Source organism: Sardina pilchardus, chromosome 1 (assembly GCF_963854185.1).
Source record: "Sardina pilchardus chromosome 1, fSarPil1.1, whole genome shotgun sequence".
Taxonomy (NCBI): Eukaryota; Metazoa; Chordata; class Actinopteri; order Clupeiformes; family Clupeidae; genus Sardina; species Sardina pilchardus.
In genome coordinates this window covers 25280880-25308379 of record NC_084994.1, presented here as the reverse complement: position 1 = coordinate 25308379, position 27500 = coordinate 25280880, and the positions used below count along the sequence as shown (strand labels likewise).

Here is a 27500-nt window from a genome sequence, read left to right as displayed (position 1 = left end):
ACACACGCACGCACGCACACAGTCAAATGCACAGAAAAACACAGCCATGCACGTACTGTACGCAGCATGCACACACACGCTGCACACTCTCACAATCACAAACTCTCTCACTCAACAGACACAAATACACAGGAAAACCCACAAACTCACACAGACATTAAAGCTTATATTGACAGACTGTGAGATCAGGTCAAAATGTTACCAGACATCAGAAACTTTATCAGTTATATGGCTATAACAACATGGGGCAGGACTAAATTGTTGGAGCAATAGGCAAACAGTATTCAGAGTCAGGCTCTTCAGTTGTTCACTACCAGCTGTATGAACTGGGAGAAGACTTGATGATGACAGGACTTTGCATTCACTGGCATGAAGCTCTGCAGGTAGCACAGAGGAGCAGGAAACCCACAGGATAGTTTATTAGCCATGATAGTCCAGCACCCAAGAGTCTAACTGGACATCGCTACCTTGTAGTGGTCAACAGGTAGAGATTGGCAAACAATGAAGAAATGTATTTTCATATTGGGCACCAGACACAGACAGACTGACAGACTTCACCTCTGTATTCAACAGCATCATCCAGGCCCTGCTACAGGACAAGCTCTCCCAGCTGAGTGTGCCTGACTCCACCTGCAGATGGATCACAGACTTCCTGTCTGACAGGAAGCAGCAGGAGAAGCTGGGAAAGCCCACCTCCAACCCGCTAACCATCAGCAGTGGTTCCCCACAAGGCTGTGTTCTCTCCCCTCTACTCTTCTCCCTTGTGGACTTCAGGAAGAGCCCAGCCTCACCTGCCCCCATCACCCTGTCTGGCTCCCCAGTTAGCACAGTGGAGTCCTTCTGCTTCCTGGGCACCAGAATCACCCAGGACCTGACATGGGAGCTGAACATGAGCTCCAGAACAAAGAAGGCTCAGCAGAGGATGTTCAACCTGCCAAAGCACATGATGGTGCACTTTTACACTGTCGTCATTAAGTCCATCCAGACCTGCTCTATCACTACCTGGTGCGCTGTATCAACTGCCACACACACACACACACACACACACACACACACACACACACACACACACACACACACACACACACACACACACACACACACACACACACACACACACACACACACACACAGAGATACGTTCGCACAACCTCTGTCACACACACACAGACACACACATACAGTACACAGATAAACACACACACACAGACACACACACATGTAATGTAAATCATGCGTATAGCTCTTTTTTCAGGAAAAGTAAAGTCACTCACATTTTCTTGGTCCTGGTTTAATCCTGAACTCTCCTCCATGGTCGTACCTTAAGAAGGATGAGAGGAAAAAACACGGCACAAACTCAAGCGATAGAACATTTTGAAAAATCAATGTATATGTCATATCAAGCGATATCTCTCTAAATACTCACTCATAGAGTGGGAGAGATAGAGAAAAGAGAGAGAGAGACAGACAAAGATATACACATCACATATATTACACACACACACACACACACACACACACACACACACACACTTCAATTTTCTTATCAATGCATCAGATCATGCAGGGATTTCCATTGCATATAAACACAGCCATGTTAGAATGCTGTTCACTTGCTCCATCTCAGCATTCAACAGCATCAGCCTCTTCAAACTAACAGGCAAACTTCTCATGCTGGGCCTTATCCCCTCCCTCTGCAAGTGGATCATCAACTTCCTCACTGGTAGACCACAGGTCAGCACTGGGCCTCTCTCCTCAAAGACACCAATCATGAACACTGGCTGCCCTCAAGTTTGTGTGCCGAGCCTGATGGCACCACTGTCATAGGCTTGACCTCTGATGGTGATGAGACAGCGTTCAGGAGTGAGGTGTCAAGCTGACTGACATGCTGCTATGGGAACTATTTGTGTTTTTTTAGTATTGTCATATGCTGAAACTAGACTGCAGTGGACAAGCTGAGCCCCTTTAAATTCCCCAAAGGTCACATCAGTGAGGACCTCACATGGTCGTACAACACAGATCAGCTCATCTAGAATCACCACCAGCACCTGGACTTCATGAAAGTCCTTCCACAAACTTGTGCAGGTGTTGAAAGTGTGTTACCAAACAACCTGACAGTGTGGTGGTGTGACAACTGTACTGGACCACATTTCATTGGGGTTCTGCTCTTTGTAACTGGACTGTTCCAAGTTGTGAGACTCCAAAACTAGACAGACCTGAATAGTGTAAATTCAGACAGGCAGTTTTACTCTATTGTGACCAGATACTGTTCTACTGTAAGGTTTTAATGTATATTTTCTTACGTTTTCTTTCAAATATATTCTTCAAACACATTCACTGACTTTGTTTTAATGCATCTTTGTAGGCTCTCTCTTCTGTTGTTGCTCCTGACCCTAGACAGGGGTGTGACCCAAACACAGATCATTTGCCCAGTTTCCCCAGACAGGTGAGCAGGTGGTCCTGCAGTGGGAGCCGTTCCTGCTGGAAGGACGCAGGACTGGACAGGACATGTGGTTGGGTGAGCTGAACCAGTTGGTGTAATAATGTGTAGTGTGTGTCCGACTCTGTAAGACTTTTATCTATTGTTCCCCGTCTACAGAAGCTGTAGTGTACACCTGCTGTTGGTCTGAGTCTCTGCCCTTCCCCTGTCTGCTCCTGGTTCCCACCTCTCTCTACCTGTTTCCCAGCTCTGCATGTCAAACAGCCTGATTCCAGATACTGCTCTCGTGCCAGAACTTTCTGTTGTCTCGTGGCTGTTCCTGCCTGCATGACTGAGTTTTGTCTGTGTATCCCTGACTGGTTTTGACCTCTGCTTGAATTGTTCTGACTGCTCCTCTGCCTGTGTTCTGTTCTGCCAGAGGATTTTGCCTGAGCTATTTCTGCGTTACACTTCTGATACTGCGCTTGATGCAGATTGGCCTTTTGTCTCTTCTTCTCTGTGGATTATTCTCTGGACCAATGGCAGACTCAGACCTTTTGAAGGGCCGGGGTGAAAAAAAGAAAAGGTCACATATCTCATGACATGGGGCCACAACCCACGTAAAAGTGTATGGACGGAGTATGAGCCACTGGGCAGAGACATGAAAAGGTTCTTAACTCAGCTAAGATAGGGGGTCTGGGGGTATGCCCCCCCCAGTAGAACATTTGTGATTAGAAATGGACAGATTTAAATGTAGAACTATGACATAATCATCAACACATTTAAGCCATCTCAGCTGTGAAAAAAGATACCAATTACAAAGCATGATTATCCCACATGATTATCACGTCACAGCATGAACTGTGTTTTTTGACTGAGGGGCCTCATTCAGATATCAGGGGTGAATAACATAGCCCATGGTATATGATTGAGGGGCCCAATTAAGACATATCACATAACATAGCCTATGGTATATGATTGAGGGGCCCAGTTAAGACATACCACACAACATAAGCCATATTATTAGACTGAGGGGCCCTATTCAGATATGGTGGGTGGAGAACATACTGTAGTAGTGACTTGATTCAGAGGCTTGAGCTGCAGGGCCCTGTGAGCCCTTGTGTCCCTGGTACCAAGTCAGATGAAACAGTTTTCATCTAAAACTGATGCAATTAGGGACACCCTTCACTTCACTGCATCACATTTTATCCACAAGAGGAGCACCTGCATTGGCACTTCTTTATGCTTTCTCTCATGTAGTACAATATAAAGAGCTGCATTCCACTGCATTCTGTACTGCAAATGACATCCTGGAAAACTGTCATGTAGTGGCAGCATAGAGGGCACTCCATAATGGCACCTCTTCCCAATGGAAGGGCACACATAGGGAACAGCAAGTACAGGCCGGTATAAGGGGCACCTTATAGACACGTTCTTCAAAATTATTGTTTGAGGTGGCACTATAGGGCACTGAAAAATGTTTCTCATGTAATGGTCAATAGGACATATATATATATATATATATATATACAGAAAGAATAACAGAAAAGATTTTCAAGTGTGCATTTACTATAATGCCCACCAGAGAGCGCCTGTTCAAATAATTGCCATGACAATCTATAATATGACCTAATATGCTGAGGAAATAAATTCAGAAGTGCTTCGGGAAGCTGTTTTTTTAAAAAAAAAAAAACATACATACAAGGCATTTCAGGCCACATTGAAAATAAGTGAACACTCCCCTCAATGTCAACACTATTTCTTTGCATTGATGTGGTACTTAAGGATCCAGGCAGCACGTTCTCGTCTCCCTTTTAATAGTCTAATGGTTACTGACTAGAATGTCTCCGGGTCAAAGGTCATCGATTAATCTGCATTATTTTTTATCAGTTATTTTTTCTCAAATTAATTCATTTAAATGAATCAGTTATTTTGACAGCCCTACTTGTAACTAACTACTTACAAATTATTCTTCTAATCCATCTATTTTTCTCATGCAAAGGCCAGTGAATAGGATATTGTTTAGGGCGCTTTGGTGCTTTTCTTTCAACCATGAGGACAGTGTTTAAAATAATTATACAGCAAGAATAACAGAAATGCGTTGGAGCAATGCGGAGAAATGCTGTGAAAACGATCAGCTCCTAAAACAAGATTTTCAAGTGCGCATTAACTATAATGGCCACAAGATGGCGCCATTTCACTGTACTTTTGGGCCTATTTAGTCTTCCAACTCCTTACCAATTATTATTCTAGTCCATCTGGTCAATTTAAAGAATAGTGTATCATTATGGTACATTCTTGGAATGAGCTGATCAGAAAACTGAGGAATGGGCATAGTCTTAGGACATGACAGTTTCCATAACATTTCTCCACAGTTTAATATGTGGGAGGAGACCATGTGGAAACATGAACATCCAGAACTCACCTGAAAGTCTCTAATTTACAGTTGGGATCATCCAGTCTGTCTGTGAGCTCTCTGACACCTGAGTCTCCTGGGTGATTGTAGCTCAGAACCAGCTGTTTCAGGTAGGAGGGGTTTGACTTGAGGGCAGAGGACAAGAGAGAACAGCCCTCATGTGTGATGAGACATAGAGACAGTCTGAAACAAAACATAATATTTCCTCATTATTAGGCCAATGCATTAAAGTGTACACTAGACCACTCATTCAGTAATGGTGAAAATCCCATAAATATTTATAAAAAACGTACTTCACAAACAAGAATCACAGACACATAGACTGACTCTATACAGGCACAAGTTCATAATCAACAACAACATGAGCACCACTGCTTTACTGCTGATGTCCACCATGTGCAGCTGTGCTCTGTTCAGGTTACAACACAGTCACTGGAGCTGACCACTCTGTTAGTCCACCAGTTACAGAGGTTTCCCAGATGCATCTCTAAGCTCTACTCTGCTCTGTCTATTTTGAGCAACGGTGTGATTCAGAAGTGTCCCAGATGCAGCTCGGATCTGCTCTGCTTCAATTAGGTACCAAGTCTATTTTGGATGGATGCTGCAAAGTGTTTTGTCTAAAATGAGAATTCTGGTATAAAAAACTGTAAACACAAGGACATTTGTGTAAACATAAGGAATCATAGTGGTGGCTATACACCGATAGAGTGTGAAGCAGTAGCCTACCTGTGAGTTACATTCAGTGATCTTGCTACCTGTCTACTGAACTCACTTTATAACATATCAGTTCTTGTCCAACATGTAAGCATGTTCACATTCATACACAGTTACTGTATACACTTGGAAAGAGAGAGAAAACTCTTCTCTTCTCACCTTGATCTGACAAGTAAATGAATTTCAACAGACACTAGCTATCTATTTTCTTCCCTATAGAGATTGACTTGTCAATCCATATAAAGAGAAATATAATTAATATCCCCTTGATAGTTATCACTTTGGCTGTTTTTTTTTGACAGCACACTCTGAATCCATTTACTGTGCAATGCAGGTTTTTAAATACTTGAGTCGACATAATCACAACAACCTGCTGCAATCAGGAGTTGTGTGATACTAGAATGCAAGTCAAGCACACAAACCTCAAAGTCTGCAGTTTACAGTGAGGGCTACTGAGTCCTGTAGAGAGAAGCTGAACTCCAGAATTCTTCAGGTCATTGTGACTCAGGTCCAGTTCCTTTAGGGAGATGGAGGACTGCAAAGCAGAGGCTACAGCCTTACAGGATTTCTCTGTTAGCTTACAACCAGCAAGTCTGCATAGAGTGAGAGGCCAAGAGACAGAGAATAAAAGATGACATGGTAGCAAGATTACAAATAAAGAAAAGGTTTTAGGACCAATAACAATACAGGATGCTTGTGTGATTCATACTTGAAGTTCATTATTCTTATTGTGTGGAGTGACTGCATCGGTCCTTATGTGACTAAGCACTGCATGATGTGGATTCACTCAGAATTGGTGGTGTGTGTGAGACTGCGTGTGGGGCTTGTGTTTGTTCCTTTTCATCAACAGACAGGTGAAACGGGCAGAAGGGAGAAGATGAAATAGACTGAGAGGGCACGGACGCAAGGGAGAGAGCAGCGGCATAAACTGAGGAAAAGCTGACTTGCTGAAGGAGGATCAGAGAATCCATCCACTTACATTGGAGACCAGTGTCTACTGAGGGGCATGCAGTGACAGTGACAAAGCACACAGAGAGATTCGAGCGGCATGAGAAGGACGGGATGAAACCTGATTCAATCCTATCTGAGCTAAGTAAAGGTCTTGCTTGCATGCATTTGTTTGAGTGAGATCTGAAATGCTGTGTGTGCGACTGAGGGCTGCCTTGTCCTCTTTCACTGTGGTGCAGCCACAAGCCTGCGGAGTGGTGTAGAAGGCTACCAGAGGTCAGTGAGAGAGCACATGATTTCACTGGACCCACCTCATTGTCTCTACTATCTTGAAACACTCACACTGGCGCACTCGGACCTTGTTGTTGTGAACTGTGTGCCATGTTTTAAAAGACTGTCTGAGCCCTATTTAACTCTTGCCTGCCCTTGCCACTTCTACCTATTGCTTTGAGAATTTCTCATTTACTGATATGTGAATGTGATTTGACTGAGCTTTGATTAAGCGTGCAGGTAATGTAGGTGATCAAGAACGTCACACCATGAGTGAGGTTCTTCAATGTTAAGAGACTTCTTAAAAGATAAGAAACTTAACTTTTTAGTCTTGACTAGCACATTTTAAGTTAAAGAAACATCAACTAGTTGAGTAGATAGCTTAATTGGATTTATTAATGTCAGCACGAAATATTTCATTTAGCATCAACCAGTTCTTTAAATTAAGTTTAACCGAAATGTTTTCACTTCTAGAAAGTTAGCTTTCATCTGCCTCGTTGGTGGGCAACTTGTGTTATGCTGATGTGTTCCTGCCTTCAGCACAAGCAATACTTTAACCCTTTGCAGACTGCACATCATCTGCACTAGGGTACCATAATTGGAGCGTGCGGTCTGCAAAGGGTTTTAAGCTCTGTGCACAGGATTAAGGTGTTGTGGATGGTCATCTACTTGATGGTTTGTGACACTAATTAAACTACATTACAACGTGGAATATTGTTGTGATTCACGTGTGTTGGAGGTGGCTACAAATACTGCTGGTTTGGGGAGACAGGTAAGGTAGGACTCTCTAAGAGCTCATGTTTTTCCCTCCTTCTGTCTGACAGAAGAGGGAGCTCGCGGAATGCATTGAGAAAACTGCTTTGGCATAATTGTGACATGTTGGATGAGAAGTTTTAGCCATAGGGAAATAAACACTTTATTTTTCTAACTGGTAAGTTAGGTGAATAATATGTGAATATTTCTAGGTGAGTTTTGACGTTTTTATTATTCTTAAACCTTTTGGTGAATAATAATGTGGAAACATTACAATCTTTATTGACTTCACAGAATGAAATTATAAATTAGAATATTTTCTTTTGATTATGAACACTGATATAGAGCCTCATTCTTGTTGGGAAATGATCTTAAGAATTATTATAATGATACGATCACATTATATTGCGCATAAATCTTTCTTCTTCTAAACTTCACTCATACAAAACAGACCACATCTGTACATAAACATAATGATGCAACATTCTCTGTGCCTCTTTCATACATATTGCTATTGAATTTCACCTATAACGTCAATAAGCTATTACGTCTATTATCGTATCTGGCTAATAACTAACCTCAGTATCTCCAGCTTACACTGTGGATCTCCTAGTCCAACACAGAGCAGCTCCACTCCTTCATCCTGCAGGTCATTGTTACTCATGTCCAGCTCTCTCAGATGGGAAGGTGTCCTTTGTAGCACTGATGCTAACAGTTTACCGCTTGCTTTAGTGAGTTGACACTGATTCAGCCTGTTAAAAAACATACATATAGCTAATGCAGGTGTCCCTTCTAGTATAGAGGCCATTATCTTACAGCTTTCATACTTTCATTCATATTCCAAAACATACTAAACAACACTTAATGTTAAGAAATCTCTATTGGTCAGGTCTTACATTATCATTGTGGCAAACAAGGCTTTACCCACCAAACTCTCTCAGAGACCGTCACTACAGGGAGCATTCTGTGGAGCCCTTCCTCTGATCTCAGGTACTTCTTCAGATCAAACTCCTCCATGTCCGTAGCTGACATGAGCATCAGATAAGCCAGAGCTGAACACTGGGCTGGAGTCAGGTTCTTATTATCGTCTTCTGAGTTTATGTACCTGGGTATTATTGAAGACATGTAAATGATACATAGGTAAACAATATCTATAATCGTATTAATACGTATTGCTAGCTGCTTAAGACAGCACTGCTTTACTTCCAAAAGAAAGTTCAAAATATTAAAGCAATGCAAATGACATTAGTCAGCAGTAGTTTTTTTTCTTTCTGTACTGACAATACAAGCAAATGTGCTGTTCAGTACAAAGAAATTAAGTTTATACCATATACTGCATACATCAGTTGTAGTTTATGGATTGCTTGGATATTAAATAGATTCTCAGAAAATATTGCTGTACATTGTACAAGGAACCATCTACCACGATACATTTTGAAACTTTACCCCAATATAATTTACACTAATGTAAATTTTATTCACATTTCCACTGACTTTTAAAATTCATCCCTATCGGTTTCCGTTCTATTCAACTGAACACTTCCAGCTCTATAAATTAATCCTCACAGAGCATAAAATTCCACGTCTGGTGTAGCCAGTTCCATAGTGTGGAAGGTAGCTGTTAATGAACGGATCACTTCAGTTAAAGTACACGTCAGGTGTAGCCTAGCTGTAATACTGGACTGATTTTGATTACATAATGTTCCTTTAACACCATGAAAATGGTCCATATGAATTACCTTTGGATCTCCTCAACCAGTGAGTGGTCCCCAAGCTCATTCAAACAGTGGAAGAGGTTGATGGTCCGTTCTGGTGGGTAGTCGCTCTTGATCACTTCTTTGATGTATTGAATGGTGTTCTCGATGCTTGTTTCTCTGATGGCTAACTGTGGCAACAGCTTATTCAGGGGGAACCTGATCTGAGGCTCCAACATTGGTGCAAGGCCAAGGAGGAAGCGCACAAAAAGATCCAAATGTCCATTCTGACTCTGCAGGGCCTTGTCCACAGCAATCTGGTAAAGGTCATACCTTGAGGGTGAAAATCGCCAGCTTGACTTCCTCCATGTGTCAGGGATGCGATCTCTCAAATAACAAGTTGCATTTTTGTGAAGAACATAAAGAGCTGCCAAGTATTCCTGTACACTTAGGTGCACAAAGCTGAATATTTTCTCTTCCGATACGGCATACTCAACATTGAAAATCTCTGTACAAACTCCAGCCTGCAATGCTCCAGCCTTGACATCAATACCACAATCTTGAAAGTCCTTCTCATAGAATATCAGCTTGCCTTCCTCCAGATTGTTGAATGCCAGTTCCCCAAGATTAACAAGGAACATCCCTTTGTCCTCTTCACTCATTGTCTTGCCCATGTGTTTTACATTCATTCGTTTCATGTGAGACACACAATACTGTGTGTATGCTTCTGTCAAAGTTGTGGCTTGTTCCTCTTTGCTCTGATCTGCCAGTATTGCATCTACCACACTGGCTATAATCCGGCAGAATACTGGTATGTGACACATGATGTGGAGGCTTCTGTTCTTCTTGACATGAGCAATGAGTTTATCAGCTTTCTCAGGATTGTTTATGTTCTTCTGAAAGAATTGATCTTTCTGGTCATCATTGAATCCTCGCACCTCTGTCACCAAGTTGAAGAGATCATCTGGGATCAGACTGGCCGCTGCTGGTCTGGTTGTAACCCAGATGTGTGCAGAGTTCAGTAGCTTGCCTTTAAGAAGACTTGTCATGAGGATGTCCACAGAGGTCTTCTCATTGAGTTCACTAATGCACTTTTCAAATTCTAGTGTGAGCCTGCTTTCGTCCAGACCATCGAGGACAAAAATAATGTTGCATTCAGTGAATTGAGGGAAATCTCTCAAATCTTTGAGTTCAGTGTAGAATTCAAGAAGGAGTTCAAGAAATGTGTAGGTTTTTTTCAATAAGTTCAGCTCTCGAAACAAAAGAACAAAAACAAAGTCAATGTCTTTATTTGTTTTTCCTTCAGTCCAATCCATGACAAACTTCTGCACTACAACGGTTTTCCCCACACCAGCAATTCCCAAAGTCAAAAGTTTTGTGATCTGCCTGTCAGTGAACATGTTATCCCACTGAATGTGCTTGTCAAAACTTGATCTTCTCCCAATTTGTTTCATGTTAATTGTCGACACTTCGTGTGTACTGCTGACCCCACCTGTGCAGCCCTCAACAATGTTAAGGTCAGTATAGATATCGTCAAGATTTTTAACCCCATGGTCTTGATGAACGACAGAAAACTTCGTTCTTAAGTGCCTTTTGAGCTTCTGTTTCAGCATCGACTTTGCTGCACCACAACCTAAAGATAACAAAAATAACATATAATGTTATATCTGGTTGCAAATGCAGTATTTTCTTAGTAATGTTTTGATTGCTGATGTGATTTTTAAAAGTGGTTTTCTGTTCTATTCTGAGCCCTCCAGCAGCTGGATGTTCTACTATATGTACTACAAGTGCACAACAGTGGAAGCTGGGAATTGAACCGACAATGCTCAGGATACGGCATGCTAGCCCAGCTTCTTAAACACTAAACTACCAACCATGTGTCACGTATCGGACTGATTGTGATTTAAGCCGCCTTCACATTGGCACTCCGTAATTTGCAGTGCTCCCCCGTCGGACGTCGGACTTGACCGTTGGAAGTGTCGGAGGCTTTTCGAGTTTGGGAGTAAAATGTACAATAGTGCTATTTTATTTCTAAATTAATTGTCTAACTGCCCTAATAGTGTTAAGAGACCATTTAAGACAGTGACATGACAAAAAACTTCGTTTGGAAATAATTATTTATTTTACATCAACCGTTCATTTTATTTTTCACAAGATGGGCTTGTGCACCACTATGGATCATACACGTTCCTTTTCGATGACTTTTGTTTTAAACTTTATCGTTTAAAAGCATGTAATATGACATTATAAAAGATATAGATATTCAATTTGTTTATCAGTACCATAGCAACGCTAACTTCCTTCGGATAGGAACCGTCCGTTGCTGTCGTACGAGTTCAATTTTTTTAACGCATGCGGATGACCAACGGACCCGATTTTTTTCGCTCCGCACTGTTCGGACCCATTCGCATACGGTCTGCGAATCTCCATAGGAAATGAATGACTTCCGGCCGTTTCGCAGCCGTATCTACTTTGCCAATGTGAAGGCGGCTTTAGTCACCCCGCATTCACACTGTCTCCGTCCGTCAACGGATCTAGGAGGTTGGATCTGCCGTATGTGTATTTGCATACACGCGATCCGATTGGCTGACGGATCCGTCGCTGCCTGAAAAGTTGAACATTTCTCAACTTTCTTGACGGAGGCAACGGAGCTGAAGCGACGGACGGACCCACAATGCATTTCGAGTCCGCCCCATGCAAAGTGAATGAGATCCGTTGACGGACGGAGACAGTGTGAATGCGGGGTTAAGTGTTTGATTATCATGATCGTCAATGATGGACTGGTGGTATGAGAACTGGGGGAAGGGAACATTGTGTTACCCCGCATTCACACTGTCTCCGTCCGTCAACGGATCTCATTCACTTTGCATGGGGCAGACTCGAAATGCATTGTGGGTCCGTCCGTCGCTTCAGCTCCGTTGCCTCCGTCAAGAAAGTTGAGAAATGTTCAACTTTTCAGGCAGCGACGGATCCGTCAGCCAATCAGATCACGTGTATGCAAATACACATACGGCAGATCCAACCTCCGTGATCCGTTGACGGACGGAGACAATGGGTGCTTCTCAAAGTCAAGGATTGGTCCTTCCAAGCCACTTTTTCAAGGACGTTACGTCATCAAATCTCGTCAAGCACTGTTCCAAAGTCAAGGATGCTTTCAAATTCTAGCGAGTACTGAGTCCTCGTTCTGAGAATTTCGGAGAATTTTGGAGGATGCATCGATGGATCCTCGGAGTGAAGAAATAACCCACAATCCTTTGCGTATGAACAATTAGAAATTTTCTGACGGTGCGGTTTAAAAAAAAAGAGAGAGAGGGAGATGGAAAGTAGATGCAAAGAAGCAGTGCGTGTTAATGTAGGCTAAATATGATTTATCAAGTGTTTTGTTAATGCCATTGTATATTTGCTCAGGCATTTATCAAGTTATTGTGCATATTCATCATAAATGCATATGTCAATGTGCATGAACAAGTTGTGATAGACTTGTTATTAATTTATCTCAGAATTTCGCCCAATACGAACTTTGTAGAAGTTTAACATTACCGTTGCTGTTGCCAATTACCGGTAGGCTATAACTTTCCATTGACACTAACATAATTATGAACTACGGATTGTGATTATGTGAAGACCAAGTCGAAAGTGGAAATACTGTAGGCTACACCAAAAAGTTTATTTAGAGAAAAGTGCAGCTGCAGTTGTCGGAACTCCTGTAAAAGCAGCACAATTTCCACGGTTCTAATTAAGCGCGCAGCCGGAACCGTGCACAATTGACGTGCACTTCCACACTCGCTAGGCTGTTCCATTGCATGTGATCTTGACGGCTGGAGGGGGTACTGGGAAGGTGTGTAGCCTTGTCTCTCTAGCACTCGACTTGAAAGAAAGCATTCTATCAAGGACGAGCTCTTGACTTTGAGAAATACCCAGTGTGTACGCGGGGTTAATCAGTGGACTGATGGGACATTGGGCACACGGGGAATTGGGGAATTGGATTATTGGAGGAGGCATCCTTTTTATACAGCACTACAGCGAGCAACGAGAGACGAGACTTCCCCACCTGGCCCGATGACGTCATCCGGTTGCGTCCTGGAGGGAGCAACAAGCAGGCCAGTCGATGTGAGGAGGAGACATGCATGTTATATGCCGACTAAAGGAAAGTGCTTTGTTTGTCATACTTAATATGGTGTGAATGGGCCAGCGTCAAGTCTCTTTGTGTTGTGAGTGTGTGTTTTGTCTTGGAAGAGCCGCCGTCTGGAAGGAGCTGTCCGTGGGAGGAGAACGAAAGTACAACGCGAGACTCTACTAACTGAAGGGAAGTAAACAATCAGGCTACCTGTGTGAATGGGCTAGCAGCGAGTGAGACCGTTCACTGAGTGTGTTTGCTTGATCGTTGCAGTACGGGCGGAAGCTGGAGACTGCTGAGCTGCCAGCTAGCCACCGGGGAACGCTAGCTAAGGTACAGCGGGAGCGTGAAGGACTACGGAGCTGCCAGCTGGATACCGCCAGTTGGATACCGTGCGACTCCTCTGCTGGGCTACCGCGACGGGCGGCCGCCGTCGGTTGGAGACCGTGGATTGTGGACTTGCGGACGGGTGGACTTGTGGACTATAGTTTTCTTTGGTCGGCGTGGGGAAGCCGCCGACCAAAGTGTGATTTTGTATCCTTTTCAAACGCCGCGGGTTGGGCGGGGCATCGGCGACAGTGAGGCAAACACAGACTGGGTAAGGCCTCTTACGAACTTTCACGTGTGTCATCGAGCTGAGGGAGCAAACAACAATATGCGTGTGAGCGTGGCAGTATGTGTATGGTTTATTCGTGTGTATGAATAGGGTCAACCAGCTGGCCTCTATGCTGTGTAGTGGAGTGATAGCTGGCTGTGTCATTTTTCATTTGCATGTTTGAGTGTCGTGTGCCTTCCTTCTCTTGTATTGAATTTGCCATTGATTGTGTGCTTAAGGGACTTTTATATTGCTGTGTTTTCTTTTGTTATCTGCATTATTGTCATTACGATTGCTCTGCTATTTTGTATGCTCTCACCCTTAGAGCTCGTCTGTTAAACTGGGGTAAATGGGTGGTAATTAATATCTAGGTGGGGGTAGGTTAAACTGGGAGTAGGCCTGGCTTGGTTGGGTACTGTTCTCTATGTGTGTGTCCCCCCTCCTGGTGCTTGGTGTAACTGTCAACCCGTGGTCAATAAAAAAACTGTAATTTATTACTTCAGTCTGGTGTCTGTGTCTCAGAGAGGTCCGAACCTGTGTGGCATTTGCGACACTACCATGTCTTGTATCATGCATTCACCAAGGATTGTGTGTGTGTGTGTGTGAGTGTGTGTGTGTGTGTGTGTGTGTGTCCTTACCTTGCTGTGGCACAGATGCTCCAGACATGCTCATGTTGATCCCTCCACCCCCTGCAGAACAGGATATGAAATGGAACAGAAAAAGTCACACAGGAAGTAAGCAGAAAATGTGAAAGAGGGTGTGAAAGAGACAGCATTAAAAAAATGAATGAATTTTATTCTTCCCACATGAACAAACAGGTGCATTATCAGAGATTTACTGTTAATATATCACTGGTGAAATGACGGTGGTTCTTTACCTTGCTGTGGGACAGGTGCTCCAGACATGTTCATGTTGATCCCTCCACCCTCTGCAGAACTCTGCTGGTCTCCACCTTAGGAGAGAGAGGAGAGAGAGAGAGAGAGAGAGAGAGAGAGAGAGGGCAGGAGGTTAGAAACAGCAGAGAGAGATCATGAAAATGACAGATAAGACAGAAGATATAGAGAGGAGAGATGATTGAGAGAAGAAACAGGAAAAGGACATAAAATGGAACAGAAAGAGTCCAACGGGAAGTAAGTAGAGAGAACATGAGAGAGACAGCAGAAAAACTAAACAATTCATTAATGTTCTTCTTTCCAGATGCACAAATGGGCTTCATCCTCGACTGTAAGCTCCACACTTACATTTTGCCAGATCCCTCTCCAAGTCCATGGCCAGCTGGTTGTGGTTCATCTTCTGCAAGATGGTCACCATGACGCCCTCAGCTCCCATGGGGTACGTCTGCACCAGCAAATCCACGGTTTCATCTCGGTCAGCCTTCTCCAGCTTTCCCCATGCAAACTGACCCTGGTCTCGTAGGCGGTGCTTAAACGTCTTGAAGTCGGCATCCGTAAGGTCCCCCAGGGTCTTCCTCAGCACTTCCTTAAGGTCTGCTGTTACTGTGGGATCCAGATTAAGAGTCTGTTACAAACTGCACAAATTCATTCATTTCTCTTCGTTGCACCATTTATTTATTTGCACCACTGCTTTGCATAATCTATTTTCAATATGTCAAAATACAATACTGTAATACCATGATTAATTAAAAACAAATACTTATTTCCTGTGCAATAGCCACATGGTGCATAAGCCGCAGGACACTTTTTTATGGTAGATAAAAGAAACAGAACCATATGAATACCATCTTAACTGCCCCGTGTATTAACCTCAGCTGAAGAAATGTTGTAAAATCAATGCCGGGGCCCTCAGCTAATAGTTGGGAAATTACGATAATGGTAAATAAACAACGTGCATATTCTTAAATCAGCAAAGACAGACATTACCCGCTCCTTGCTGTGGCAGGGCAGCTCCTCCACTCAGTGTCAGGGTGCTCTCCATCCCCCCAGGCTGAGCTGTGACATTGTCCATGTTTAACCCAGCACCCTCACACCTAGAAAGAGAGAGAGGAGGGAGGGTTATTGTGGTATAGTGCAATACTCCTCCTGCCCAGTTAGTGGCGCTACTGTATGCTACCTATGTTAATCAATACCATGCGTATGTACGAAGGAGAGAAAAGAGATCCATGCGTGAAGAAGTTGAGTAAAGAAAGTTACTGATAATCTCTGCCTGCGACTGCTTTGATTCTACTACATATACAACATATTGGCGACGAGGATGGCTTTTCTTGGAATTTCACAACCCCCAGCTTTCCTGGAAACTCCTGCTGAGCCGACAATGTTCAATAAGTCTTGGATACAAATGTTTGAAAATTACCTGCTGGCGCTCACTGCTAACGAGATGCCAGACAAACGAAAGCGCGCGTTACTGCTTCATTGCTTGGGCACAGAAGGTCAGCGGATTTTTCTTACACTTCCTGATGTCGGTACATCTTACAAGTCTGCATGTGATGCGTTATTAGCACTTTTTGTTCCGAAAGTGAACGTGGTTGCAGAGAGGAGTACATTTCGTCAGCGTGTGCAGAGGCAAGGTGAATCTACTATTCAATATGTTGCTGCATTACGGGACTTGCTTGTGAACTGTGATTTTGGCGCACTCGCTGATGACATGATTAGGGATCAGATTATTGAGAAAACGACCTCTAATCGCACTAGAGAACGCCTACTTTTGGAAACAGATCTCACACTGCCGAAAGCAATTACAATTGCGTCCCAAATTGAAACTGCAGTGGCCGAAGCGAAAGCGATGGCTCCGGTGGCTGAAGCTTCAGTCAAACTTGTTCAACCGAGAGGTGGTAGAACGACAACGAAACCAAGTTACTCTGCTACTAACACAGACCAAAACAAGACTTGTTACCGTTGTGGATCCAATTCACATTTAGCCAACAACCCAACATGTGCTGCTAAAAATGCAAAATGCAAACAATGTGGGAAAACAGGACACTTTGCTAAAGTTTGTCGCAGTGCAGCTCCCACATGCAATGTGCAAGAAGTTACTTTGCCAGATTTTACAGTGTTAAATATTACTCCTATTTCGAATGTGTCACAGACAAAACGTCTTACCTGTACCGTGTCTCTTCATGTAAAAGATGGACAGTTACTTACCACAGATCTGCTTGTAGACACTGGTTCAGCAGTCTCCATTCTTCCAGAGCATGTTTACTGTCAGACGTTCCAGCACATGCCCCTTAAAAAGCCTACAGTACGCCTAGTGACCTACATGAAGAAACCTATCCCTGTTCTAGGATGCCTTCACCTTACTGTTACATACTGCAACCATAGCACACAAACAGACTTCTACATTGTCCGTGATGGGACATCTTTGCTTGGAATGGATCTGTTCACAGCTCTGCGCCTTCAAATTCAAGATGGACACATTGAACCACCTTCTTCGCCAGCAGCTGGTCACACAGCTGTCAACAGCACTGAGACCGTAGGCGTTGCTGCTGGATTTACCCACAAAGTAAAAATGCGTTCAGATGTGCCCCCAGTCCAGCAGAAACTTCGCAGACTGCCATTTGCTGTTCGTGATGCTGTTTCAGAGGAGTTGAAGAGACTTGAAGCAGACGACATCATAGAGAGAGTTGACTCATCTGCCTGGGTGTCTCCTCTGGTGGTCGTAAAGAAAAAGACTGGCGGCATTCGTCTTTGTGTGGATTTACGTGAGCCAAATAGAGCGGTGGTGATAGACAGTCACCCTTTGCCACACATCGAAGAAGTCTTTACTGAGCTCCGTGGTGCAACTATGTTCTCCACAATTGATTTGCAAAATGCCTATCATCAAGTTCAGTTACATCCAAGCAGCAGAGATCTTACAGCATTTATAACGCATGATGGACTTTTTCGTTTTACAAGAGTTCCATACGGATTGGCTTCAGCACCTAGTGCCTTCCAACGGATGATGTCCCAGATCCTGGCAGATCAAAAAGGTGTTCAATGCGGCCCCAGCCGTGGCGCAACTGGCTGGGGCACCTGCACCGCACGCCGGCGACCCGGGTTCGATTCCCGCCCCGAGGTCCTTTCCGGATCCCACCCCGACTCTCTCACCCATTCACTTCCTGTCTCTCTCTACTGTCCTATCAACATTAAAGGCACAAAAGCCCAAAAAATATACTTTAAAAAAAAAAAAGGTGTTCAATGCTATCTGGACGACATCATCGTATACGGAGAGACGCCTGAACTTCATGACACAAGACTGAAAGCCGTCCTTCACTGCCTACAAGAGAGTGGGTTGAAGCTGAACGCAGCTAAATGCCACTTCAGGAAGACCGAGTTGTCCTTTCTTGGGCATCTCATTTCAGCCTCTGGCCTACAACCAGACCCTGGCCATGTTCAAGCTGTGGCTCAAGCTCCCCGTCCTCATGATGCTCAGTCACTACGTTCTTTTCTGGGCCTGACTGCGTGGTATTCAAAGTTCATTCCCAATTACGCCACAATTGTAGAACCTCTTCGTGCTCTACTTCGAAAGGCTACTGATTTCCATTGGACTGAGGAGGCTCAAGAAAACTTCTCCCGAGTTAAAGACATCATAGTTAAAAGTCCTGCTCTTGCCTTGTTCAATCCTTCCTTGCCAACATTCGTCACAACAGATGCGTCAGATTACGGCATTGGTGCTGTGCTGACACAGATCCAGGGCCATACAGAACAGACAGTTGCATTCGCCTCCAGGACATTGACCGACTGTGAACGCAAGTACTCTACAATTGAAAAAGAGGCCTTAGCATGTGTTTGGGCGACTGAAAAGTGGTGCACTTACTTGTGGGGTCGTCACTTTACTTTAAGAACAGACCACAGCCCTCTGACTACCTTACTCTCAACCAAGGGTCTTGGACGTGCAGGCATGAGAATAGCCCGATGGTCTGCTCGTCTGTTGTGCTTTAATTATAACATTGAATACAAACCAGGGCGAGAGAATGTTACAGCCGATTGCTTGTCACGTCTGCCTCTTCCCACTACAGAAGAACATCAAGATCCTGAGCTGGAGATGGTGGCTGTTGTGTCAGTTGACTTTGCTGCTGTCACTGCTGAAGAGCTCTCAAGAGCCTGTGATGCATGCCCTGTGCTACAGAAGGTGAGACACTACGTTTCTAAAGGTTGGCCTGGGACTGCAAAAGGCCTAGACCCTGTCATCACACCTTACTTTCGTATCCAGAATGAACTGGCTGTGCAGGATAGTTACATAGTTTGCGGCACTCATCGTGTGATCGTACCTCAAACTCTACAATCAAAACTCATCCAGTTAGCTCATGCCACACACCAAGGGATCGTTCGCACTAAACAAAGACTGAGAGACTTGTATTGGTGGCCTGGCATAGATTCACAGGTTGAGTCTGCCATTAAGTCATGCTCTACCTTCCTGCAGCATGACAAAACTGCCATCACCCGTGCTGCCCCCCTACAACCTGTGCCTACTCCAACTGCAGCCTGGGAAAAGCTAGCTGTGGATATTGTGGGACCTATTCAAACTGCACCTCCTGACTGCCGTTTTGCGATAACTCTCATTGACTACTATAGCCGATGGCCTGAGATTGCCTTCTGCTCAGGTGTTACCTCAATGACTGTTATGAACTTTCTTGCCACTGTGTTTAGTAGGGAAGGAAATCCACTTGAACTGGTCACTGACAATGGCCCTCAGTTTGTTTCAGCTGAGTTTGAATCCTTCCTTGCTGACAGAGATATCAAGCATTGCCGCAGCTCTGTGTACTACCCACAAGCTAATGGGGAAATAGAACGCTTCAACAGAGTGTTCAAGGACTGCTTAAAGACAGCAAATATCGAAGGTAAACCTTTGAAAGCCTTTGTCACTGAGTTTTTGCACACATACAGAGCCACTCCCCATGCTGTGACCTCAGTGTCTCCTGCCGAGTTACTGCATGGTAGACCACTCAATACAAAGCTGCATATAAGAGGTCTCCACTCAACATTGCCTCTTACTGAGCACACAAACCTGAAACAGAACATCCACATAAAGCAACAGAAAATGAAACGGTATACAGACAAACAACGTAGTGCAAAACCACCCACTTTCCAAGTTGGGTCTTCTGTCCGCGTCCGCAGGCCTGGAATCATTGCAAAAGGGCATTCAAAGTTCACCCAACCTTTCAAAGTGGTAGCCCAGAAAGGCCCTGCTACTTACCTGTTGTCTGATGGAAAAGTGTGGAATGCCATCCACCTTGCGCCTACACCCTCCATCAATTCAAGTGTTCCTACATCACAGCCTGATGATGCTTGCTTACTGCCAAGCACCTCTGCACCACCTGAGACTGTGCAATCCCCTCCCCCCTCTCCAAGAGTACCAAGGATGCGACATGCCCCAGTATGGTCCAGAGACTATGTGTCTTAAAAAAAAAATAAAAAAAAAAGATGTGATGTGATTGTGAACATGTTATTCTGTGATTGTTCCCTTAAGATTGTATCTACAGTTCATTACTAGTCTATTTTGCCATAAGTTTGAATTGTGACTTACTGATTAGACTTTCTGTGTGCATGCTAGTCTAGTTCTGTTATTTACTTCCATGCTTTAGGTCATGAGTATTATGACTTACATTTCTACAGATTTTGTTACTTATTGCACTGGGATTATTATTTTCTACAACTTTTAATACTTACAGAAAATACATGTTTCATGTTTCAGTTTACATAAAATGTTTATGTAGTACTGATATTCTTGTGCTATAGTACCTACAGAGTTTTATTTCTTACAAGAGAGGAATATGTGGTATAGTGCAATACTCCTCCTGCCCAGTTAGTGGCGCTATGCTACCTATGTTAATCAATACCATGCGTATGTACGAAGGAGAGAAAAGAGATCCATGCGTGAAGAAGTTGAGTAAAGAAAGTTACTGATAATCTCTGCCTGCGTCTGCTTTGATTCTACTACATATACAACAGTTATGTTACTTGTTTTCATTAAAAGGACAAACATTGGAGTGAAAGAAAGACATTACCCCCTACTTGCTGTGGCAGGGTCCTTCCTCCACTCAAAGCCTGGGTTGAGCTGTGACATTGTCCATGTTGAGCCCAGCACCAGGGGGGATAGATAGGAAAAATAAAGATAAGAGACGGGAAGACAGGGGTACAGAGAAGGAAAGAATTAAACAGTTAGAAGTTACAGTAGGAGGAAAGAGTGCATTCCCCACTTCCTTCAAACAGGGTGAATTAGAACCTGTAGAGGGAGCTATTGCACCACATTTCATTTGAATCCTCACAACATTACTGTAAACAACCATGAAAAGACAAACTGTGAAATATTCATGTGATGTGAACACCAATATGAATTAAAGACAACCCAATTATGTACTCAAGGTTAATTCAATTGTAATCTCTCATCTTAGAAACTGGGATGTGATTTCTTTCACCAGGGCACCATGCTTCACTATAGCCTACTGAACTGGTGGGGGATCACTGTGATTTTTTTTCTTTTTCAACAGAGGTATTGTCTCTCCACAGATGATGCCGTTTCTTAAACATCTACAAACATTGAACACACGGTTTTACAGACAGAACGTCTTTTCAGATTCTTATCACCAAAGAAAGCATAGTGAACTACATGCAGCACTGACTTAGCTGTTCTATCTCCACATTCATCGGCATCTAGGATCACTTTAATCCTTATCTGCCTCTGTCCCATGTCCTTTTCATTTCTTTATGTAAGCACAGCGTGGTGCGCAGCTGCTCCTATTGAAGTTCTCGTGGCTATCACTCTCATTATCAGATAGTGCTAGCTTAAAAAAATGTTTCTACTGTTAGCATTCTTTGCAGTGAGCCCTTCTTCTTGATGCAATTCTCAACAATTCGGTCACGTATCATATCAAACTGAAATGCTCCAAAGTCACACGATCTAGCCAGTTCTCTGAGTGCATTCACATAAGCTTCAACTGTGACTTTGTGTTTTAAATTTATGCCTTTCCATACTTTCGAGTTGGGCCATTTTAATTACTAATACCCAGACCCTAAATCTGTCTAGATTTGGGTGTGGATTTCTAGGCTACAACTAGCCAGTATATGGTAGAAACATTATTTTAATGGACTATTGTGTAAGGGATAATATATTGTCCACTGGTAGTTATCCTGTCTCTCTGTCTCTCTGTCTCTCTCTCTCTCTCTCTCTCTCTCTCTCTCTCTCTCTCAGGTGGAAGCCAGCAGTGTTGCACAAGTCTGGCTGCAGGGGGTGGAGGGATCAACATGAACATGTCTGGAGCACCTGCACCACAGCAAGGTAAAGAACCACCGTCATTTCACCGTCATTTCAACCCGACCTTTAAAAACATTTAAGCTTTTAATAGCACTTCTAGCAACAAATAAAAAAAAAACACAGTACTGTAAGCATCAATGAGTGTAATAAGTGCATCAATGGGTACAATTGTCTGTAGTAGTGCTATGAGAAGAGATGTTCTCTCAATGGAGATGTTCTCAAAATAAACTGTCTGCACACTTAAATACTTTGTAATTTATTTGCCAAGTTTTCAGTCAGACAACCATCCTCAGGGCATGCCAAACCTGGCTTTACCTGTCTTTATCCAAACCTCATATTTACCTGCTTTATCCAACGCTCATATTTACCTGGCTTTATCCAACACTCAAATTTACTTGGCTTTATCCAACGTCATATATACCTGGCTTTATCCAACGCTCATATTTTGTGTTTTGAAATGTATGCGAATTAGCGCAGATTTAATTGGATTATGCCTAATTTGCATGTCTAAACATTACATTTTCTTACAGGTATTACAGTTTTTCTCAGTCGCTTTGGTACATTTCTCAGATCAGAGTTGAATTTCTCAAAACTACCTGTTCAATCTTCACATCATTGTATCACTTGTGCACGCCAAAAAAAGCAGTTTTTCCATCGCTTTGATCAAGTTGCGAATTTAGTACAGTACATCCATGCAAATGATTCTGAACAATTCTCTGTTTTTTCCTACATTATCAATTGCTTATGTCATGTTGATCAAAATGAATTATAATGGGTCTCTGTTGAATAGTCTCACCCCCCACAACATTTAGGCATTAGTTCATAGTGTAAGTCTTTACATGCAAAATGGTTGAACATGTTGTCATATGACAATTTGTGGCCCAAAAGACAGGAACATCAGGCGGTGTAGGAAGTCTGCACTGTAATTCCTACAACACTGGATTTACAGTTTTCCCTAACGAGATTGTCCTATGGTGAAATTTCTACTTTATTTAATTTTTTCCCCTTTATACTATGCAGTGCTGTCTTTTCCTTTCTGTAGCACAATGATAGGGTCTGTCAACAAATTACAGTTAAAAAAAAACAGTAAAAGCGCAAATGTGAATATTGTCGATCTAACTCCCACATAGACTAAAGTGTAACCTACAATTCAGTCTACATTAGAACATCCCTCCAGAGTACACTGTTATACTGACAACATGACTAAGCCATTTGACTGTCTTATCCGTACATGATGACACAAGGACTTGACATTCTGATGCACTGACACGTTCATTGACACAAATATTTGGTTTTGAGAGATGGACTAAGGATTTTGAGCAAGAAACTGGCTTTTGCAGGTAATCCATGGTGTTTTGCTATTTGTACAAATAGTTTTGAGAAATGCACTTATTGTTTAGCAAATCTCAAGGATGTACCAAAGCAACTGAGAAAAACTGTAATGTAAGTAATCACCTGGGGAAGAGTGATATCTGCTAGCTAAAAAGTGTACCCTATTTACCTGTAGTGTCTTGGCTCTACACACTTTCAGAAGACAGTATGACCAAACCTATAGGCCTATATATCACCATGTTGTGCCTTACACAGTTTTTAATTTAACACTCACTCTTTAATATCTTCTACTGCAAAAGTGCAAAAGTGACAGCAGGACACCAGGCTTATATTACAGTTATACACAATCTAATCTTATTAAACTAGTAGACTACCTCAACATTTTGTTGGATAGCCCAAATCAAATCTTTGATCTAGGGTTGATTGTTGCTGATACTTCTGCTCCTCCCTCAGGTAGTAGGCCACGCCCATTTTATTTAGTCTCAAAACTCACCTGACCACATTGCTCCCGTACTTTGCCACGGTAGCTCTAGATACAAGACAAACCAGTCTAGTGAGTACTGACAATTTCAAAGAAGCATTAAACTTACATTGTTTCATCATTTGTGCACACAGGTTTACACAGAGTAATGAATACCCTCATCACGTCTGACATGTTTGATGGCTGCCCTAACACATAACCCGTATGACTGCATGGGAATCATCATATCACGAAGAGATTGTGTTGACAAAAGATTCTCAATTTGTTTACAGCTAATTGGAGAGCTCAGTTCTGGCCACGGTTGGTCAGACTGGTCTGTTGTTTGACTGCTGAGGTTAACAGGGTTTTACAGACAAGCAAGGAACAGGAATGTATATCTTTTGTTGCTTTGTTTTATTATTATATTGTATGACATCCTGCCTCTCTGAGCTGCTCTTTTTCATATCGTGCAAAAAACGTGTTGCCAGTCGTGTTGCCAGTTACCCTAATTAGTTACCCTAGTAACATTCCTCCATCTGTTTTCGTATTACACCACTTTTCCAGCATTTTGTTACCACCGTCCCAACTTTTTTAAAAACATGTTGCTGGTATCAAATTCAAAATGAATATTTTCCATGAAATAGTCAGATTTGTCATTTTCAACATTTGATATGTTGTCTGTTGTCTCTGCGGTTTTGAAAGTTGCAAATTATTATATTCTGTTTTTATTTCACATTTTACACAATATTCCAACTTTTTCTGATTTGGGGTCATACATTGACACATTCAGATGCTCACACGTACGTACGGACCCAATATATAGGGTTAATTATTGCTGATACCTCGGCTCCTCCCTCAGGTATTTTTATTTAGTCTCTAAACTCACCTGGCCACATTGCACGAGTACTCTGTCACGGTAGCTCCAGACACAAGACCAACTGGTCTAGTGTGTACCGACTGTCCTTCTCTTAGACTTCATAACACAGGTGTGGCACTAGACACATCACGGTTTATTGTTCTTTGCTAAAATGAAGCCTAACAGAGAAAGAGGGAGATGCACACACACAGACAGAGAGAGGGAAATATGTGCAGTAGGCCGGCACCAAAAAAATAACAGAGAGAGATGCACAGAGAAAGAGGGAGTCAGACAGACAGACAGACAGAGAGAGAGAGAGAGAGAGAGAGAGAGAGAGACAGGTGTAGTAGGCCAGCACCAAACATGATGTGACACCATTTCATCTTATTAATCTGTGATTGGATGGTGTTGATATGTGATATACTATATAAGCTAGCCCTACAACCTAGCTTAATTCATCCTGATTACTTTTACTTTTACTTTTAAGCAGTAGTCCTTTGCTAATAGGTTACGGAGAACTGTCTGTCAGCCTGTTGAAAAGCAATTGAAACCCTTTTTGATTAACCTACCTTAGTGACAAAAGTCCTGTCAGCCAGAAAGGTGGCCTGTCTAGTGTCTACAAAAACTCATATACGAGAGGAAATTACTCACAATAGTTCAGTTTTTCATCGTATCTTCGTCTTTCCACCAGAATGGACTACAGGCTTGAGTTGATATGCTAATCCTTTCGTTTTCACCTGTGTGCAGGTGCTCTTAACAGAAATTCTTTATCACAGAACCTCAGGAGGTAAGCTAGACCAGAAAATCCAGTTTTATTAATGACGTAGCCTGCATACACTTTATTGTAGACATAGATATGTCACAGATTGCTAGATCTATGGCTACTCCATAAACAATTACAATTATTTTCATATATATTATCTTTAAGAAACATCATTCACAATTTTAGATACTGGTATTCATGTATATTTCCATTTAGTCAGTTTCATGGCCAAAACATTTTGTTTGAAATTTACTGTGACTGTGATTGGTCTTTATGATCCATATTCAATAAGACCACATTGATGCTGTTTCTGCTTTTTTGGTGCAAACCTTTTAAATAGATAGAGGTGAGAATATAAAGTTTCATGCTTTTACGCAAACATCTTACTGCAACCAGCTTCAGGGAGCTGTCAGACAGGACGTGGTTTGTGTAGAGGTGTGCCTTTGTTTACATTTGTTTCATGCAGTAAGAGTTTTGCTGAGGCACCCTTAGTGCCTCAAAAGTTCAACTCCAAGCGGGCCAAAGAGAGTGTGTGAGTTTGCTTTAGTTCGTGTCCAGCCCCATGTGTGCCTCTCAGCTCTCAGGCGTTTTTCCACCAAAACGAACCTGGTGTTGAACTGGTGCCGTTCAGAATTCTTTGAACCGTGGTGCTATCTGTGAACCAGCCCGCATTTACATCAGTCCTAAACCGAACCAAGGATGCATCATCAACGATGGGTGGTGCATGCAAAAGCAAAAGTTAATGAGATGCATAAACGGGAGAACGATATGACCCGTTGTCCCATAAAAAGGGCAGAAACTAGCTATTTAAAATGCTTGTCAACGTCAGCAGTGCAATGCTAGTTGAATCGTTTTGTGACCCGGAGGCTGGATGTGTTTCAGGGCCAGAAACACAGTGTAGAGCTCCACAACACTGACATGGAGTCACCTTTGGCATGGAGACGTCTTTGTCCACACGCCACTGGACATACGGCCCTCATACACAGCTGCCCAACCGTATGGAGAGACGTCAAGTGGACACAACTCACCTGCAGTTCACCCAGCCTGGGGACACACCTGTACAACTCACCTGCAGTTCACCCAGTCTGGGAAAACACCTGTGTACAACTCACCTGCAGTTCATCCAGTCTGGGGACACACCTGTGTACAACTCACCTGCAGTTCACCCAGCCTGGGGACACACCTGTGTACAACTCACCTGCAGTTCACCCAGCCTGGGGGCACACCTGTGTACAACTCACCTGCAGTTCACCCAGCCTGGGGGCACACCTGTGTACAACTCACCTGCAGTTCACCCAGCCATCCAGCACTGATTGTCCACTGTGAGCTGCATGTGTCTGTCCCTCCATTGGGTGGACACGATGGGCGTTGAGCCAGGCTTGGAGCTTGTGCATGTGTAGCAGGCCAAGCGGCACTGCTGCCGATGCTGCAGCAAGCAGAGCCAGCAGCCTCTGGCACAGGGGTGAAACACTGAGCGTGCCCCCCAGGTGGACGTGCACTGGACATGCACAGCTGTCCGGGGAGAGCAGCCTGCGCCGGTGCTGGAGTGGGAAGCCACCTCAAGCTGCGACTGCTGCACAGAGCTCTTGGAGGAGCAGCTGGAGCGTTGCTGTGGACTGCTGCGTGACCCGTTCCTGGGCCTGGTTGCCGTGGGAGGAGGCGCTGGGTGGGTGGGGCTCCGAGCGCAGCTGGGCTGGTGAGGGAGGACCAAGTCTTGGTCGTCGGGCGGCGACGTGACGTGACGTGACGTGGGCGAGTCCAGTGGGATGCGCTGACGGAGGAGCTGGAGCTGCTCTGCAGGGCAGCAGGGACCGGAGGGCTGCTGCGTCTCTCTGAGTGGACAGTGTTAGCCACAGGTGCCGGGACTGGGCCACCAGGAAGCCCAACGCACGGCTCTGGACTAGTGCCAAGCTCTTCATCACCCACCTGCAGCACAACCTGGAGATAGTAGGTGGGCAGGGCCAGGCTAGCATTAT

The 27500-nt window shown here is 43.5% G+C and overlaps 1 protein-coding gene across 1 annotated transcript in view; it reads right to left on the bottom strand.

Annotated features, from left to right (window-relative positions):
• The window catches only part of LOC134086228 (NACHT, LRR and PYD domains-containing protein 12-like), a gene marked incomplete in the record, with an annotated part of 983201 nt that overhangs the window by 4052 nt on the left and 951649 nt on the right, over window positions 1–27500 (bottom strand). The window contains 1 exon segment of the mRNA XM_062540011.1: window positions 1275–1320. Coding sequence (XP_062395995.1) covers window positions 1275–1320 — 46 coding nt within the window.